At 38.8% G+C, this 15,840-nt stretch overlaps 2 protein-coding genes across 3 annotated transcripts in view; one reads left to right on the forward strand and one right to left on the reverse strand.

The window, feature by feature from the left end:
- Positions 1-752: 752 nt before the first annotated feature.
- Positions 753-11,371, reverse strand: cyldl (cylindromatosis (turban tumor syndrome), like). Of its 2 annotated transcripts, XM_037769555.1 has the most exons (15): positions 11,034-11,371; positions 10,099-10,549; positions 8,935-9,204; positions 7,575-7,653; positions 7,310-7,488; positions 6,949-7,120; positions 6,365-6,506; positions 5,628-5,738; positions 5,455-5,546; positions 5,313-5,376; positions 5,095-5,227; positions 3,978-4,086; positions 3,752-3,870; positions 2,630-2,843; positions 2,356-2,540 (listed from the first exon to the last, which is right to left on the reverse strand). In XM_037769555.1, the coding sequence occupies exons 2-15, from the start codon at positions 10,531-10,533 to the stop codon at positions 2,356-2,358; spliced, it is 2,304 nt and encodes a 767-aa protein (XP_037625483.1). In that variant the 5' UTR covers positions 10,534-10,549; positions 11,034-11,371. The 2 variants fall into 2 exon arrangements, with proteins under 2 accessions (XP_037625484.1, XP_037625483.1); XM_037769556.1 differs by lacking the exon at positions 11,034-11,371 and having other exon boundaries at positions 753-2,540; positions 10,099-10,533.
- A 3,031-nt stretch (positions 11,372-14,402) lies between these two features.
- Positions 14,403-15,840, forward strand: part of zc3h3 (zinc finger CCCH-type containing 3) — a 75,778-nt gene continuing 74,340 nt past the window's right edge. Inside the window, exon 1 of the mRNA XM_037769554.1 lies at positions 14,403-14,520. Within this exon, the coding sequence (XP_037625482.1) occupies positions 14,475-14,520 (46 nt within the window). The 5' untranslated portion in view covers positions 14,403-14,474. The remainder of the gene's footprint in view (positions 14,521-15,840) is intronic.

A 15,840-nucleotide genomic window follows, 5' to 3' on the forward strand; every position in this document is an offset into this window, starting at 1 on the left:
GGTTCAAGTTAAAAAGCAAATCAACAAAACACTGAGCCAGACAGCCCTTCCCACAATTAAACATTGTTGCTCTTCTCAATAATTTTGCTGATCGGGAGATTGGAGATCGTCTTCTAATTGTTAATGAAGGAAGCGTCTAGATTGGATGGAGAGAACAGGTGAAACAGTTTAGATAGATAATAAGAACAAACTATGCTGTTATCATCATTAATAATCTTTATGTTAAATAACTGTTGGGCCTTTATAGATATCAAGATGTTTCTGTAGTACCCCAAGGTGTTAAATGTTCACTTCTGATAATACTGTATTTATGCTGTAAAGTAAGTCTCTCACAAAAATTGTTCAAATTGTCACCAAGAGTAGTTAAAGATACTGTTTCAACTGCATTGGCAGAAAGTAGTCAAGTGCTTCTGGAGAGTTGTGAAAGAATTGTGGCTCCATCAGGAAGATATCTGGTGTTACTAAATAAAGAAGTGATCTAATGATGCGACATCTAGCACAGACAGTGAAGCCTTTGGAAATAATTAAATCCAAACTATGACGCTGGTTATACGTGGGCAGAGTTGCATGCTGAGACAACCCCTAAGCTAAGATCACATTGAAAGTATAATTGATCAATAAAGCAATACTGATACTTTATATATGAGAACATTAAATATTCTGTGTAGTTATTGCCTTTCTGTGGTTTTCCCAAAAATAGCCATGAATATGTATCACCTGCTCTTTTAGTAAAAACACATGATGTGTGCAGATATGTTTTATTACTTGTGTTTATTTATTATATTCATTATCTTATATATCTGAAGCAATAAATGTACATTATAAATGAAAAAAGACCACAAGTTTAGCCAGGACCCCTACGTTATCATGTGCATCATTTGTTCTATTCATATTCAATTCGAAATCTGAAGTCGGAAACTAAAAAAAATGTATTTCGTTATTCATTTATGAATCCAACACACACAAAACAGCTTGTTTTTCATACTTTTGTTTATATGCTCAAGCCAAAAATAGGAAATGAAAAAAACACAGATTCGTGTGACCTCTTGCACTTGATAAACTTGCACCAAATACACTTTGGCGATGGCAGTCCCTGATTTGTTGTAAAGAATATGAGCTTGAACATCGACACAAGTTTTTTTATTTGTTTGTTTACAAAAAATGTTAGTTCGGCGAACTTTTTCGTTTTCAAAAATGTAAAGAAATATAAAACGGGGAACACGTTGCTGTTCGCTGTATCCATGGCAACAATATACTTCCTGTTTCTTTTAAATGTGTATCTGTTCACACAAGTGAAGACTTTTAATGCGACATTTTCCAAAATAGGCTACTTTGCGAAAAAGAAAAATGTATATATATATATTGATGTTCAAGCTTATATTCATTATCATACATTAAATCAGGTGGTGCCATCGCCCAAGTGTAGCCTATTTGCTGCAAAGTTAGGCTATTAGCTATAAATGCAACACACAAAGAAGTCAGTAACTTCCTGGTTACATGAATTGGACACATTAAATATCTAACAAATTCAGTCTGTGGCCCGTTTTTAAATTTCCTATTTTTTATTTTGAGCATAAAATCAAAGTACGGAAAACAAGCCGTTATTAGTTTTTTTTTGTGTTGGATTCATAGATGAATAAACACATAACAAATCGTTTTTCCATGTCCGATTTTGGATTACCCAACTGAATATGAAAAGAACAAATGATACATGGATTTAATAGATACAAAAGAGCATTTTCATATTCAATATTCAAAATAATCTGAACAAATTATACTAAAATATATAAAGTAACTGTTCCAGTCACCATCCTAAACCCTCATTGACATTAAGGCACAATGGTAAGCTTACACAGCAAATGAATAACATTGTATTTACAATAGTACTGTTTAGTACTGCAGGCCACTCTCAAAGCATTACTATGCTGTCTTCTTTGGTGGACTATTTCATCTGCAACACTCATTCACTCTCAGTATAAAAATGTAAGCATAACTTTTAAAGACCAAGAGGAAACCATAAACTACAAAATCAGAATATTACAGTGCAACATTTGTCTTTGCCACCACAAGCCAACACATGTCAGGAATTGTCTTTTTTTTGTCTTTATAGTGCAAAATGATCAGTCAGTTTGTACAATATTGTTATAAATTAGCCTGATAATACTATCCCAACACCAGGGCAGAAAATTATATATATATATACATGTTTTCAATGTTCATGTGTGTACTTGTACACATTCGTAAACTAATAACAAACCAATCCACAATGGAAATTACATGAACAGCAAAGGGAACATTATTTTTTTTTTCCAATTTACATTTTGTGGAATGAGTCAGCTGTGGGGTGACGTCCCCTCAGCGATAGAGACACATGCTGGTGCTCTGATACAGGTACATGTAGGCGTCGCAAAAGAGACGTTTGGCCACGCCTTTCATGTCTCGAGGCACCTGATTGGCCAGCTCGGCGAGAGACATTTCCAGGTAGGTGCCGACCTCCGGGCAGGCGTGAACCTCCGGGATGTTGAAGCCGTCTACCTCCCCTGAACATAAACGCACAACTGAGCCACTAAGCGCGTGCATAAATGGTGCATGTGATGAGACGATGCATAAAAAAAAATAGACCACTCACCTTCTCTGTCTGCCATGCTGTCGAAGAAGATCCAGTCCTGGCTGTTGGGTCCGTGTTTGATGAAGGACACGTAGTGGCTCGTCTCGATGCAGAGCACGGCAAACAGCTCCAGCTTGTCTCTGATCAGAGCGTGAGGCATGCTGCGACCCAAGTAACCCTTGGGGATGTCCAGAGCAGCTGGTTGATGGGACCGGCGTTGAGGATGGGAGTGCACCTGGAAAATAAGAACACACAAAGTTACTGCAGGGCTGCAACTTATGATTATTTTCATAATAGTATTAAGGGAATGTTTGGTATTTACTTAATAAATGACTCAAACATTTAACTGATTTTCAAAATGGTTGTCGATTTTCAGCGCTACATACTACACCCAGCAACCTATCAATAGAGGGTATGCATGTGATGTCACTGTATGCAAAGTCTCCACTATGCCCACTCCCCCCCTCAGTGGCAAACATGAAACAGTCAGCATCTGCTCTTGTGCTTTCACATCGAACAAAAACTGTGAGAAGCAATTTCTGTTCGGTGGAAAACACAGATCATATATATGTATATATACAGTAGATGGACGATGCGTCTCCACTTCCTCCCACTGTACAAAAGTGAAGTCAAAATATCCCGGATACAGGAGCTGCCATCTTGAGATTTTGACGTAATTTGGAGTCTGAGTCTGCGCAGTAGTGCTCGAGAGCCTGGAGCCTCGGTTTTGAGGCCCCGCCCACACACCCACCTGAGCCAATCACGAGCCGGGCACGGCCACAGCTCGTTAACATGAGCCACCTAGCCGCTACATTAGCACCACTGTAGCTGTTTGGCTAGAAAGACACAACAACTAACCATAATATCTCTATCACTACATTTATTATGATCAAATTGATATAATTCCCACGCTTCCAGCTCTGTGACTGCTTCACTCAGAGCAGCTGTCAATCATGATGCCTCCCCCTCCCATTTTATAGCATCAAATAACTAATTAAAACCAAACTTACTTAAAAAATCTTTATATAAAGTCTATGATTGAGCGACAGAAACAGATTCACCAAGAATCCAGCCATATTTTCTTTTTTTTTTTTCAGAGCTGGTGAGGTGGTATTACATGGCATACAGTGATACAAAACGCACCTGAGTTGAACACGTCCTGCAGAAGATTTTAAATCCCGTCTGGCTGAAAAGAGGATCTGTAAAACAGTCAGTGCACTCCATCTGGGCCAAGTTTCCACACAGCATGCACTGCTGAGGACCTGAAACACACACACACACACACCACATGTTATATTCACTAAGTCCATTTGTGTTAAACTATGTTAGTCCATGTGTGTGTGTGTGTGTGTGTGTGTGTTAACAGTACCCTCAGAGAGGAGGTCGGTGATGTCCAGCTCCAGAGAGGGAATGATTTTGTCAAACATCTTGAATTTCTTCCCAAAGCGAGGCATCTGGAGGATGAGGCAGGATGGTACCTGCAATTAAGACAATGAAATAAGAAGACCATACACCGCGCAGACAGAAAACACAAGAGATTAACTCATTCTAGGAGTTGAGAAGATCTGCTGAGAAAACTGTCCAACAGAGACATCTACTGGAGAATCAAAAGAAAGCATCAGATAAATACATTTCCTTTTATATTTGTTACACAGATTAGCATCACTTGAGTTGACATAGCAGCAGATATACTGGTCGTTACATCTGGGAATATGTTGCTACTGAAACAAATAGTTGATGAATTGGTTATTTCATAAGTAACTGTTCTACAAATGTATCAAAAATAAAAAAATTTGATTGTTACAGCTTTAAAAAATGCAAAGATTAGGGTGTTTTATTTTAAAAGCATTATAATTAAATCATAGTATCATTATTTAAGGACACTTTGACCTCCTGCTCTTAGGAGAGCTGGGAACTGAACCACCGACTCTACATGCCAGCTGGTAAGCCCACCACCTGAGCTACTGTTACTGTTGGTTAAAAAAGTAACACAAGATTAGAATACGTCCTAATTTATGGACAACAATAGCTGATTAATTGAAGAAATAATCTATATGCAAGCATTTTTTTGTTGTCTTTTATTTTTATTTAATTATTATTATTATTATTATTATTATTATTATTATTATTATTATTATTATTATTATTATTATTATATTTAATTTGTTAATTTATTTAAGTATTAATTATTAGTACCTGGTCAAAGATTGCGTATTTATTTGTGTTATGTTCAAATAAAATAAAAAATATTGGGGGGAAAACAAAACAAACAAAAAAACAACCTGAAGAAATAATCGAAAAAGTGAAAATGATCACTACCAGTTTAATTAACTTTCACTTTTAACCTGTTAAACAGATAAATTGCAAATATTTGAACTCTTTGTGAAGTATTATTTTACTACTAATGCTAATTAGTAACACAAATGTTGTTAATTGGCATTACAATATATGAAGAGTGTAACAGAAATCCCCATGTGTGATCTCACCTCTGCCAGCTTGAGTCCTGCAGTGTGGAAGGAATGCTCCAGCAGCTGCTGGACCGTAGGCAGCACCAGGCTGTGATTCTGGTCCAAGAAGATCTGGTAGCAGTAACTCTCCTGCACTTTACCGCCCGCTGAGCTACATGGGAGAGGGAGAGAAAATGTGAAGGCAACTTTCTTCAAACGTTTATTGTACTCAAGCTATGGCTGTGGTGTAACTGTACAGTTTGAGTAGAGGATCCAGTGCAAGAATGTGGTGCATGATGACAGTGAGGAACTCCTCTGGATCTGAAAGACAACACATCAACAGTCACTTTAAACCGAAAAAACAAATCAGCTGATTTAAAGCTTCCAGATCAAACGGACCCTTCTCATCTGTGGTGAAGGAGTGACTGTAGCCGTGTTTCTGCAGCTGCTGCCGGAGCTTCATGATGTGCCGTCCTTCCACAAAGCCCTTACTGCAAAAGAACATATTCATCTATTATTTTATTACCACAAAAACGAATTAAACGTTTCGCAAGATACATAAAAGCACCCACCTGCGGAGGGGATTAACAATGTCGTGTAGCAGTGTGTTCTGAATCGGGGCATCTTGAGGTTCCGTTGATTTAAACAGCATGGAGTCCAACACAGAGGAGCAGGAAAACAAACTGACAGAAACAAGAGTTATGACATGAAAAAAAAAAAAAAATGCAAATTTTTAATTTGGTTTCCTACTCTGCAGACGGTTTCTATTCCTTTCAGTATGCTATAAAAAATACACTAGCAGAGATCTGAGACTAGCTTCAGAATGGGACTATTTCTAAAGCTCTCCATGCGCTCATTTTAAAATGTATAATTGACAGCCAAAAAAACACTGCCTTCATAAGCTGGTTTGTGAATAAAATCGAATTCAGAAAACTAAAAAAGAAACACAGATAATGATAGGTGAATATGTGAATTTGGTTGTTTCTTGGGCTACGGTTCAGCAGATATCGCTCAAATATTTGACACCAATGTGTCCTTGAATGCACCGCAAAAATGGTCCCTGCTTGAAATTACCACTGACTGTAGTATAACTATACCAAAAAAGTCAGCCTATCAACTCAAGCAAGTGTCAGGTCTCTGCAAGTTGAATTAACAGCTGTCTAATATTTATTGATGTGATTTGGACAATGGTTTATAATGGTGTAAAGTACATGTGATTTGTATAGTAAATGGGATAAAAAAACAGCTGAACTTCCTGTGAAGACCTTAAAATGCATATTGTTTATTGTCATGTGTTCATGGTCCTGACCTGAAGAGCGCAGCATCCATGTAGCAGGAGTTGCAGTGGCCTTGGATCCCCCTCATTCGTCCAATCAGAATCTGGTTAACCTGCTCTGTGCTGATAGGAGGGACAGTCCCCAGCTTCCCTGTACTGGTTTCCATCTCTCTCTCTACAGTAACACACAACCACACACATAAATCATTATGGATGTAAATACATTACACAACAACAGAGCTCTGACCTCAATCCCACTGGTTTTGGAATGACACGTTCAACTTTAACGTGTGGGTGTAATGTGCAAATGTGCAGGTGTTCACAGAGTTTTGGCCATATAGTGTATTCCCCTATAAGTAATGTTCCTTCTTCTTCTATTACATTCTGAAATGTATCTACGCTGACATAATTGATGTATTTCATACATTAAAATCAAATAAATATAAGCTTAAAGTTTAACCAATCAAAAGCACAACTGTGTCCAGAAGGGGGCACTGATTGACTTAAAATTGTCCCCTCTAAGAACACATGGATTTTCAGCACACAACAAAACAAAACTGTGAACAAGGAGTTACTCAAGACTGAGCAGGAATCAGTTTTATCAGTGTTGTTCTGACCTGTGTTTTCCTGTGTCAAAGGTGGCATCCTCTCGCTGTGTTCGGCTGATGCGCTCTGAAATCGTGAGTCAGTACGGCAGGAGCTGAGCTTCACGAACAGAGCTCTCTTGGCTGGACAAGCGAAGAAACGCTCATTTTTGAAGGTACCGTCACTCACTCCATTGTCTTCCTCCTGGAGACAGATACGCAGAATGTCATTACAGCCAAGATTACATGAAAGGAAATAACATAAAAAGCAATCATTTGCAATGGTTTAGAACTTCTATAAAACAATGACCTGTCACAGAAAGTGAACCTGAATTCTTATAATTGTACATATTTCAATTAGATTTTCATCTCCACAGTAACATTGTGTGATTACCAGCTCTAGCCCAGCCATGGTTTCCTGTCGACCAGGCAGAGTTCCGATCCAGCGGATGATTCCATATGAATTGCCTGTGCCCAAGGTCACCTCCACCACAGAGTTCACACTCAGATCCAAGTACAGATCATCATTGTTTGGTTCCACCGGGGGTGTTTCAACGTCCATGCTCTCTGGTTCTACAGCGAAGAATAAATTTGGGTCAGATTTCCTTCAGATGTGGGAAAATAGCTTCACACTTCATCATATAGAGAGTCGCTCCAACCTGCAGGCACCTCCCCCTTAAAAACTGAGTGTAGTGGAACATCAACTTCGCCCCCTCGCTTTCCATTCTCATCTGTGTCCTGAAAACAACAACAAAGGCCAATTATAAATGTACTGCAAACTGCTAACTTTTGTACTGAAGGAAGAGACTAACATAATTTGAAATCTGAAGGTTTGGTTGTGTAAGAGAACTCAGTAGGAGCATATCAGCTTTGACAGAGTGGTGTTTGATGGCTAAAACGAAACAGGAAGTATGTGTAGATATGAGTAAAAAGGTAAAAGAGAGAATAATCATAAGCATCGCCTTATAATCAGTATATACAAAGGATACCAGAACAGCTAGTGAGCAGGTAGGATCAACAGTGATCATAAGATCAACTGTGAAACAGACAAAGTCTGAGTCAGGAGGTTGTTTTAACCAGTGGTTCCCAAACTGTTTCACATCAAGGACCCCCAATCTGACAAAAAATTTGACCACAGGCCCCAATTTGATAAGATTTGGTCCCAGGGTCCCCCTTCTGAAAGGACTTTTGCTTTTAGATGTTTTATTACAGAAACACATATTAATAGATTATGTCATCAACGTATCCTCATACAACGATTCGTATGATATCTTACGAAAAGTTATTCCTCATTTTTCATGCGTTTTCCTACGAATGTCCAGCAACATGTGACGCATATGTCAATTTCCGCTCCAGTCTTTTCAAAATAAACTTCCGTCTTCACGGAAACAACTTGGTTAGGTTTAGTAAAAGATCGTGGTTTGGGTTCAAATAACAGAAGTGGCGTAACTTAAGTGTGGACATGACAAATAAATCATGTTGACTTCTGGTTTCACACGGAGTACGAACACCGGTCTCCTGTGCAAAATTACGTTGTTTTTTGACCCACCCATCCACCCCGACTTCCTCCCTACGTGGCGTTTGTTGCTCTCTATACTTCCTTGTTCACGATTACGTAGTTTAGATACAAATTGATTTTGTGGGATATATATGAATTATAGTGCATTACTTTTCTTAGGTATAGATACCAACAGTGCATGAGAATGGCCTGCTGTAACTGTGTTACTTATGGATTTCCCTTTTTGCTGGGGATTCCCGGACCCCACTTTGGGAACCACTGGTTTTAACAATGCCAGGACGGTTGCAAGTTTCATTGACTTACATTTTAAGACTTCTAAACTTAATTAGGTCAATTTATCATTGCAAAAATAAATAATAAAGCAAACACAATTATACATACATATTAGGAACAAACAATGGATGCAGTTTAAAACATAATTTAAAGGAACAAAACACCCTATTTAATTGAAGACCACTGGGTATTTTCATTTTAATTACTGAAACTGAAATATTACTTACTGTGGAGATCCTAACAATATGCTCTCTGCCGTTCTCCTGCACATCCACCACCATACCGTGCCGACATTTATCACCGACGAAGTAAGTGACTCTGTCTCCCGGGGCTAGCTCTTCTGTTTGTGAGTGTGTAGGGCTGGAGGGTGATAATGAGCTGGGAACCACAGGCCTGACTTTGGAGAATGGGACAAAAATGCCACAATCTTTCGCACAGGAGAAGAGGGTTTTACACTCATAGGATCCATTATTATTCCCCTTCCCCTTGTCTTCTCCCTAGGGAGAAAGAAGCAAAGCAGCACAATGAATGTCACTTACATTTTAAATTCAGTACCTTTATAGATTTATCTGTACATGTTACTGTTAATGATAAAAAAAAGCATATATCTAGAGGCTCAGTTAACCCCTAGTGGTACTAGCCATGCAGACATTTTTGGCTCCAATTATTGCCGTATCAATGCTTTTTCATGCTTTTCTGGTTATTCTGACCCACAATCCTCTGCGCAGCGGATATATGAGCAAGGGGGTCAAAATTCAAGGCTCAATGTTATGAAGTAGTATGTCGTAATTGTATGCATACTGCATGCAACAGTACGTACTTTGTAAGGGCAGCTGCAGTACGTACTAAAAGTAAAAAGAAAAAGTATGCGATTTGGAACGTAGCCATAATATAAAGTGAACTGAAATGCAGCTACCTTATAGTTGTGGCAAACTAAGCTAACTTCTGTTTTGTATAATGTATTCATGTGTGTAGGAGCTGGAGCGGGCAGTAGATTTAACATGGATGTTCTGTTTCCCTATGTGTTTATCACGTACGTTTTACTGTATATTTGATTTTATTTTATTTTGCCATGGTTCTCGCCCCTTTTGTACAATTATTCTGTGTGTAGGAGCTGAAGCGGGCAGTAGATTTAACGTGGACGTTCTGTTTCCCTATGTGTCTATCAGAATAAACAGAGGCGAACCATAAAGAGATCCCGGTGTCACGGCATCTTTACTATATGACCAACACAACGCAGTAGTCCCGCGGTTACAGAGGCAGAGATATCAGAGATGTATATCTCAAAACCTGAGCCAAAACTATATGCATGGGGAGATATGAGTAGGGGCTAGCAGGAAAGACAATGTTTCATTTCTGATTTGGTTGCACTAACACTTTTAAAGTCCCACCTGCAGTTCAACGCCAAACGACGTTCCTGATAGGGGACGGGAATACGTTGACTCTGTAAGTCCTCCAATGTAGCGAAGGATGCCTCTCAGCTTCTCCCCTCCTTTGTCCACAGTCACTGCAGTGCCAACAGTGAGTCCCTGAGCTGTCCGAAGAGCATCCTTGTCCTTGTACCACTTCAGCCTCTCTGCGTCGTCAGGCAGGGCCTGCAGCAGCTCGGCTTCCTCTCTACTCAACTCCTCCAGGCTGCTCACCTCTATTTCATAATCTAACGTTGACACAGAGCCAATGATGAAGACGGGCAGCTTTGTGAGAGATTTTCTGAGTGCTGATTTGTGCTTGTATTCATTGATGTGGCATATGCGGCCAGCATTTAGATGTCCCAGGTAGTCAACCTTTCTTGTTAGGATGAAGTACAGGTTGTTTGATGACGTCATGTTGCTGTGCAGGGTACTATACAGAAACACACACACACACAAATACAATGCAATACACACACATACAGTGCACATAAATAGATAATTCATACGACACCTTCTCACATAAAAATATATCTTATACTGTATATACTGTATATGTTCTTCATGTATATGTTATTAATATGCCCTTGTACAAAGTATTTCCTTTTATAATTGTAATATAACTTATTAGTTTAATGGAGCTTCCCAGTGAAAAGCATTTCACACGATTGTACCTGTATAACCGGCGTGACAATAAACATCTTGAATCTTGAACATACAGGTGTATTACAACAATAACAGAGAGCCTATTATCAGTGTTGTAGACAAGCTAGTTAGCTCTCTAACTAGCTACACCACTGACCTGCAGTAGCTAACTTAACGGTGACACTCAGAGACGTTCAATGTAACGTCACAACTTTAATCTAGAGTAGCTCAGCTTGTTTTCCTCGCTTTCTCAAGCATAAAGTCAGCCTTACCTTCACTTGTTGAGGTACTTTAAACTTTGCTTTCTGTTTTATCTTCGCTCTTTGTGGGTTTAAGTCCAGTAAACTAGAGACTGTCAACCAGCTGCCTTAAGTTTCACTTCCTCTTTCATTTCATCTCACAGCCGCGTCACTAATGTCTCACTTCACACTCCAACGATAACATTAGCAGTCTCTTGTTGGTTGTAAACCACGTCAACAACTTATTAGCTATATAACGTAGTTCTTCTTCTTCTAAAGAGGTGATTAATGTCAGGAGGAGTATATGTTCAAAGTGACGCTGTTGTTTTGAAATCAGTTGACAACCAGCAGCAGGTCGCATAGGGATAACAAAAGGGAAATTCCGCCCCTCAGTACGGTCTGACAGATAACCAATAAGAAGGCTTAGTCGGGTTTAGTCACATGGTGCTGTGTTAAAGGGCCTATATTATAAAAAAGGGAGATTTTCATGTTTTTTTTTTTTATTATAAAGCAGGCGTGAGTCCTATATAAAAACTGTGAAAGTATGGAAACAGTCAATCCACAGGGAAATACACACAGCCCGTATTCAGAAACTCTGCATTTGAAACAAGCTGTCAGGATTTCTGCCCATTTGTGATGTCACGAATATACAATATTTAGACCCTTGACACAATTTTAAACGTGAAAAAATTCTAAATGTGTCCCAGTTTATTTCCTGGTTGCAGTGTATGTGAATGTCATCAGCTGACAGGAGGTACACATGGACCCAAGCTGTTGCCTAATTCCGTCAAAATGCACTAAAACGGAGCATTTCAGACAGAGGGTAAATACAGGCATATTCAGGCTGACAGTATGAGGAAAATAAAGGGTATTTTTAACATTACAGCATGTAAACATGTTCTAGTAGAAAACACAAAATACAAGTATGAACCTGAAAATGAGCATGATATGGGACCTTGAAAATACGGTTATGAGGTGTATAGTTTGTACAAGTGATTACCTCCCTGTTTGCTACCTGCAAGTTTCATTCTGTAGTTGATTATAGCTGAAAGTGGTGCATTATTATATGTTTACAATCCCTCTATACTTTTGTCATCTTGATTGTGTATAGCCGACTGTAATTTTTTTTATGTTGGTACACAGGTCATCTATTATATGTCTCTCCGTGCAGGGAGAAGGATCCCTGTAGTTGGTCTTCAATTTTTTCCCCCCATTTTTTGGGGTGTTTTTCCTTATTTGAATCAAGGGTTTAATGTCAGAGGGTGTCCTATGCTTTACAGGTTGTAAAGCCCCTACATTTTGTGATTTGTGATTGGGCTATAGCCTATAAATAAAATTTAGTTGACTTGACATGGCTTGACATTGTTGTCTACCAGCTACAATGTGTAATTGTTGGAATGGTATTTTCATAACAGTTTACAGACTTGCTGACAGAACAGCTCTTTCCAATTTAAGGGGTCAGTTCAACCAAATTCTAAAAAGATATGAAAGCTTTTTCATTTACCCTGTTGTGGTAGCCTATCTATCCATGCAGATAGTTTTGGTGCTCAGGTTTTGTGATATCTTTCTCTGTGATATCTGCATGACCCAAACAAAGTGGAAGAGAATTGTTTTCTTTGTTGTATGTATGGTATTAAAAGTTACACAATAGCAATAGAAACTGTTGCCCCAGATACTCTGGATTATCCACAGACTGAAATAAGAACAGTTTTCAGTGGAACAACTTTCAGGCAAAGAAGTGCTGGATTAAGGTCTTTGTATTATCTTAACCAGGACATTGTTTCCAGAAAGACACTTTACTATTGAGCACTTTACATTACAGCAAATAGGCTGTAGATAAGGAGCAGAACAAAGTGAATAATTGAAATGGTTTGGCAGCCTTTCCTTAGACATATTGACACCTTGCAGCTTCTCCCTCTGCCCCCTACTCAGCCTAGGCCTATGATCAAGATGAGTCATATACTTATTTTTAATAATCATTCCACACTCCGAACGATTTTTTGGCTCTATTTTTTTTTTATTTTTCTATCCTTGTTTTCTTAATTTTGTTTTGACTTTTACAAGTAGTTAATCATTTTTTATATTATTATTCTTATTTTTTCATTATTTATCCAAATTTTTAATTTTTGTCTCTTTTTTGTCTTTGGGCTTAATGACTCTGCTATGACTTGCTGGTATTCCTATATTTTGTGATGAATCATATGTATTGATATTGTATCATATGTCACTGCTATGTTGTGTATAAGGGAATTCAAATAAATAGATTGCAAACTTAAACTGAAGAGACTTAAGTTGATAACCAAAGAAAATACAAAAAACAATAACCTAGTGTTTGAATGCGCATATTTACAATAAATACACCTTTTCACTTCAAGAACACTCCTTACTGTGGCTGGCAGCCTAACTTCTGTTAGTGGGGATGCACTGCTATGCCTCTAGTCTAAATTATTGATGTCCTGATTGATAGACATAAGACACAAGACACAAGACTTTGTGATGAAAAATAGCAATTGGAAAAAAATGACTTTGGAAAGATGACATTTTTAAATAAAAAGTTATCTGCTATAAAATCAGTTGTTGTGTCAATAAGCATGAGTTCAATACAATTAATAAAGGAGAAACAAATTATGATTTTACAATTCACAAATTAGGGTTACATTAAATATTATGTATTTTTTTGTTATTAATTATTGATTGTTTATTTCATAATGTTTGTCGCTGTAACTAATATTTTACACTTTGAGTATATGGTATTAATACAATCCTGACAATGAATCCTGTCAAATAAAATCAAAGACAATCTTGTCTCATATGTTACATGACACTTCAAATTCAAATTCAAATTCAAATAAGCTTTATTGGCATGAATGTTCAGGTTACATTATGACCAAAGCGAAATTACATATTAATGAATAATTACATTTCACAAATAATAATCACAAAATAATCATAATCACAATATACCAAATACATTTTAAATATACATTCTTTTACAGATGTAGTTAATCAGAAACATGTCTGGAGCTTGTAGCACCTCTTATTGTATGGCAACAGTCAACATATGTTTGCAGCTAATATTGCACACTGATTTTTCTCCCCACATCAGTATGGTATTTTCTGAGCATCGGGGAGATGGATGAACTCAGGACATATGCTATTTATTTTTTCAAAGAAAACATCTCTCGCATCCTTCTATTTCTCACAGCACAGTAAGAAGTGAGATTCTGTCTCCACCTCTCTTGTATAACAATGTGAACACAGCCTGGCCTCCCTGGGTGGTCTGTTCTGCCTGTGACGACCTGCTTCTATGGCCACTTCTCTGTCAATTACATTTCCACCTGTAAGACAGAACTGAAGGCACAACATGCCCTCTCTCTCTGCTCTCTGTGATTGGACAGTGTTAAATACGTCATCAGCAACTGCAAGGGTTATATCTTTGTCGCAGTTTGATGACGGAAGGATTGAGTTGTAAACATGGAGGAGAGAGAAGCTCTGAAGAGACAGATTGAACTTCTACAAAGTAAATATACATTCATAACGTCCACAGTTTGGTTTTATAGCAGGCGGGTTAGAAAACAGGTTTTAATTGTTGCGCCCTTGAAATTCAGAGCTGTCGTGTGACTTAGGGCTGTTTTTATCTAAGTATTATAATATAAAACACGAGGGTTAACCGTTAGTCAGCTCAGGCTGACCCACACAGAAGACACGTGGTGCCTTTCACCATGGTTACCTCTCATAATGACCTGCGTCTTTAACCATGGTTACCGCTCATCATGACCTGCACGTAGAGTTAGCGGTGCCTTTCACCATGGTTACCGCTCATAATGACCTGCACGTAGAGTTAGCGGTGCCTTTCACCATGGTTACCGCTCATCATGACCTGCACGTAGAGTCAGCGGTGCCTTTCACCATGGTTACCGCTCATCATGACCTGCACGTAGAGTCAGCGGTGCCTTTCACCATGGTTACCGCTCATAATGACCTGCACGTAGAGTCAGTGGTGCCTTTCACCATGGTTACCGCTCATCATGACCTGCACGTAGAGTCAGCGGTGCCTTTCACCATGGTTACCGCTCATCATGACCTGCACGTAGAGTCAGCGGTGCCTTTCACCATGGTTACCGCTCATAATGACCTGCACGTAGAGTTAGCGGTAGGTAGTTCATTTAGTCTATATTCAACTTTCATTGGAAATAAATCACTAGCTCGCTGTTTATGCAGTCAACAGGATAGCTTAGCTAATTGTTCAACTGCAAGGCATCACGGTAAATGGTCGGTTCACCTAACAAGTTAGGGTTAACGTATTAGGGTTATTTGACTTTACACCTGGCAGCATTTAGCTAACGCTATGTGTCCCGGTATCGAGGACAATACAACAACCAAGTGTTTAAGGAATTGGTCCATTAAAATCCGCAAGAACAGCTCAAATGCTCCTTTAGCAGAACAACATTATTTCATTTGTTGGTGGTGATGATGAGGATGTTGTTGATTGTGGTGTCGGTGGTGATGAGGATGTTGATGGTGGTGGTGATGATGATGGTGGTGGTGGTGGTGGTGATGATGATGATGATGATGTTGATGGTGGTGTCGGTGGTGGTGGGGATGATGATGATGTTGATGGTGGTGTTGGTGGTGATGAGGATGTTGATGGTGGTGGTGATGATGATGGTGGTGGTGGTGGTGGTGGTGATGATGATGATGATGATGATGTTGATGGTGGTGTCGGTGGTGGTGGTGATGAGGATGTTGTTGATTGTGGTGTCGGTGGTGGTGGGGATGATGATGATGTTGATGGTGGTGTTGGTGTTGATGGTGGTGTTGGTGGTGGTGGGGATGATGA

Source organism: Sebastes umbrosus, chromosome 5 (assembly GCF_015220745.1).
Source record: "Sebastes umbrosus isolate fSebUmb1 chromosome 5, fSebUmb1.pri, whole genome shotgun sequence".
Taxonomy (NCBI): domain Eukaryota; kingdom Metazoa; phylum Chordata; class Actinopteri; order Perciformes; family Sebastidae; genus Sebastes; species Sebastes umbrosus.

Excerpts from the sequence above, each read along its gene's own strand:
- cyldl (XM_037769556.1), bottom strand. The coding sequence starts at position 10,533 with ATGACGTCATCAAACAACCTGTACTTCATCCTAACAAGAAAGGTTGAC. Across the intron at positions 7,121-7,309 it reads CCATGGCTGGGCTAGAGCTG|GAGGAAGACAATGGAGTGAG; the intron begins GTAATCACACAA and ends ATCTGTCTCCAG. Across the intron at positions 5,228-5,312 it reads CTGGATCCTCTACTCAAACT|CTCAGCGGGCGGTAAAGTGC; the intron begins GTACAGTTACAC and ends TCTCCCATGTAG.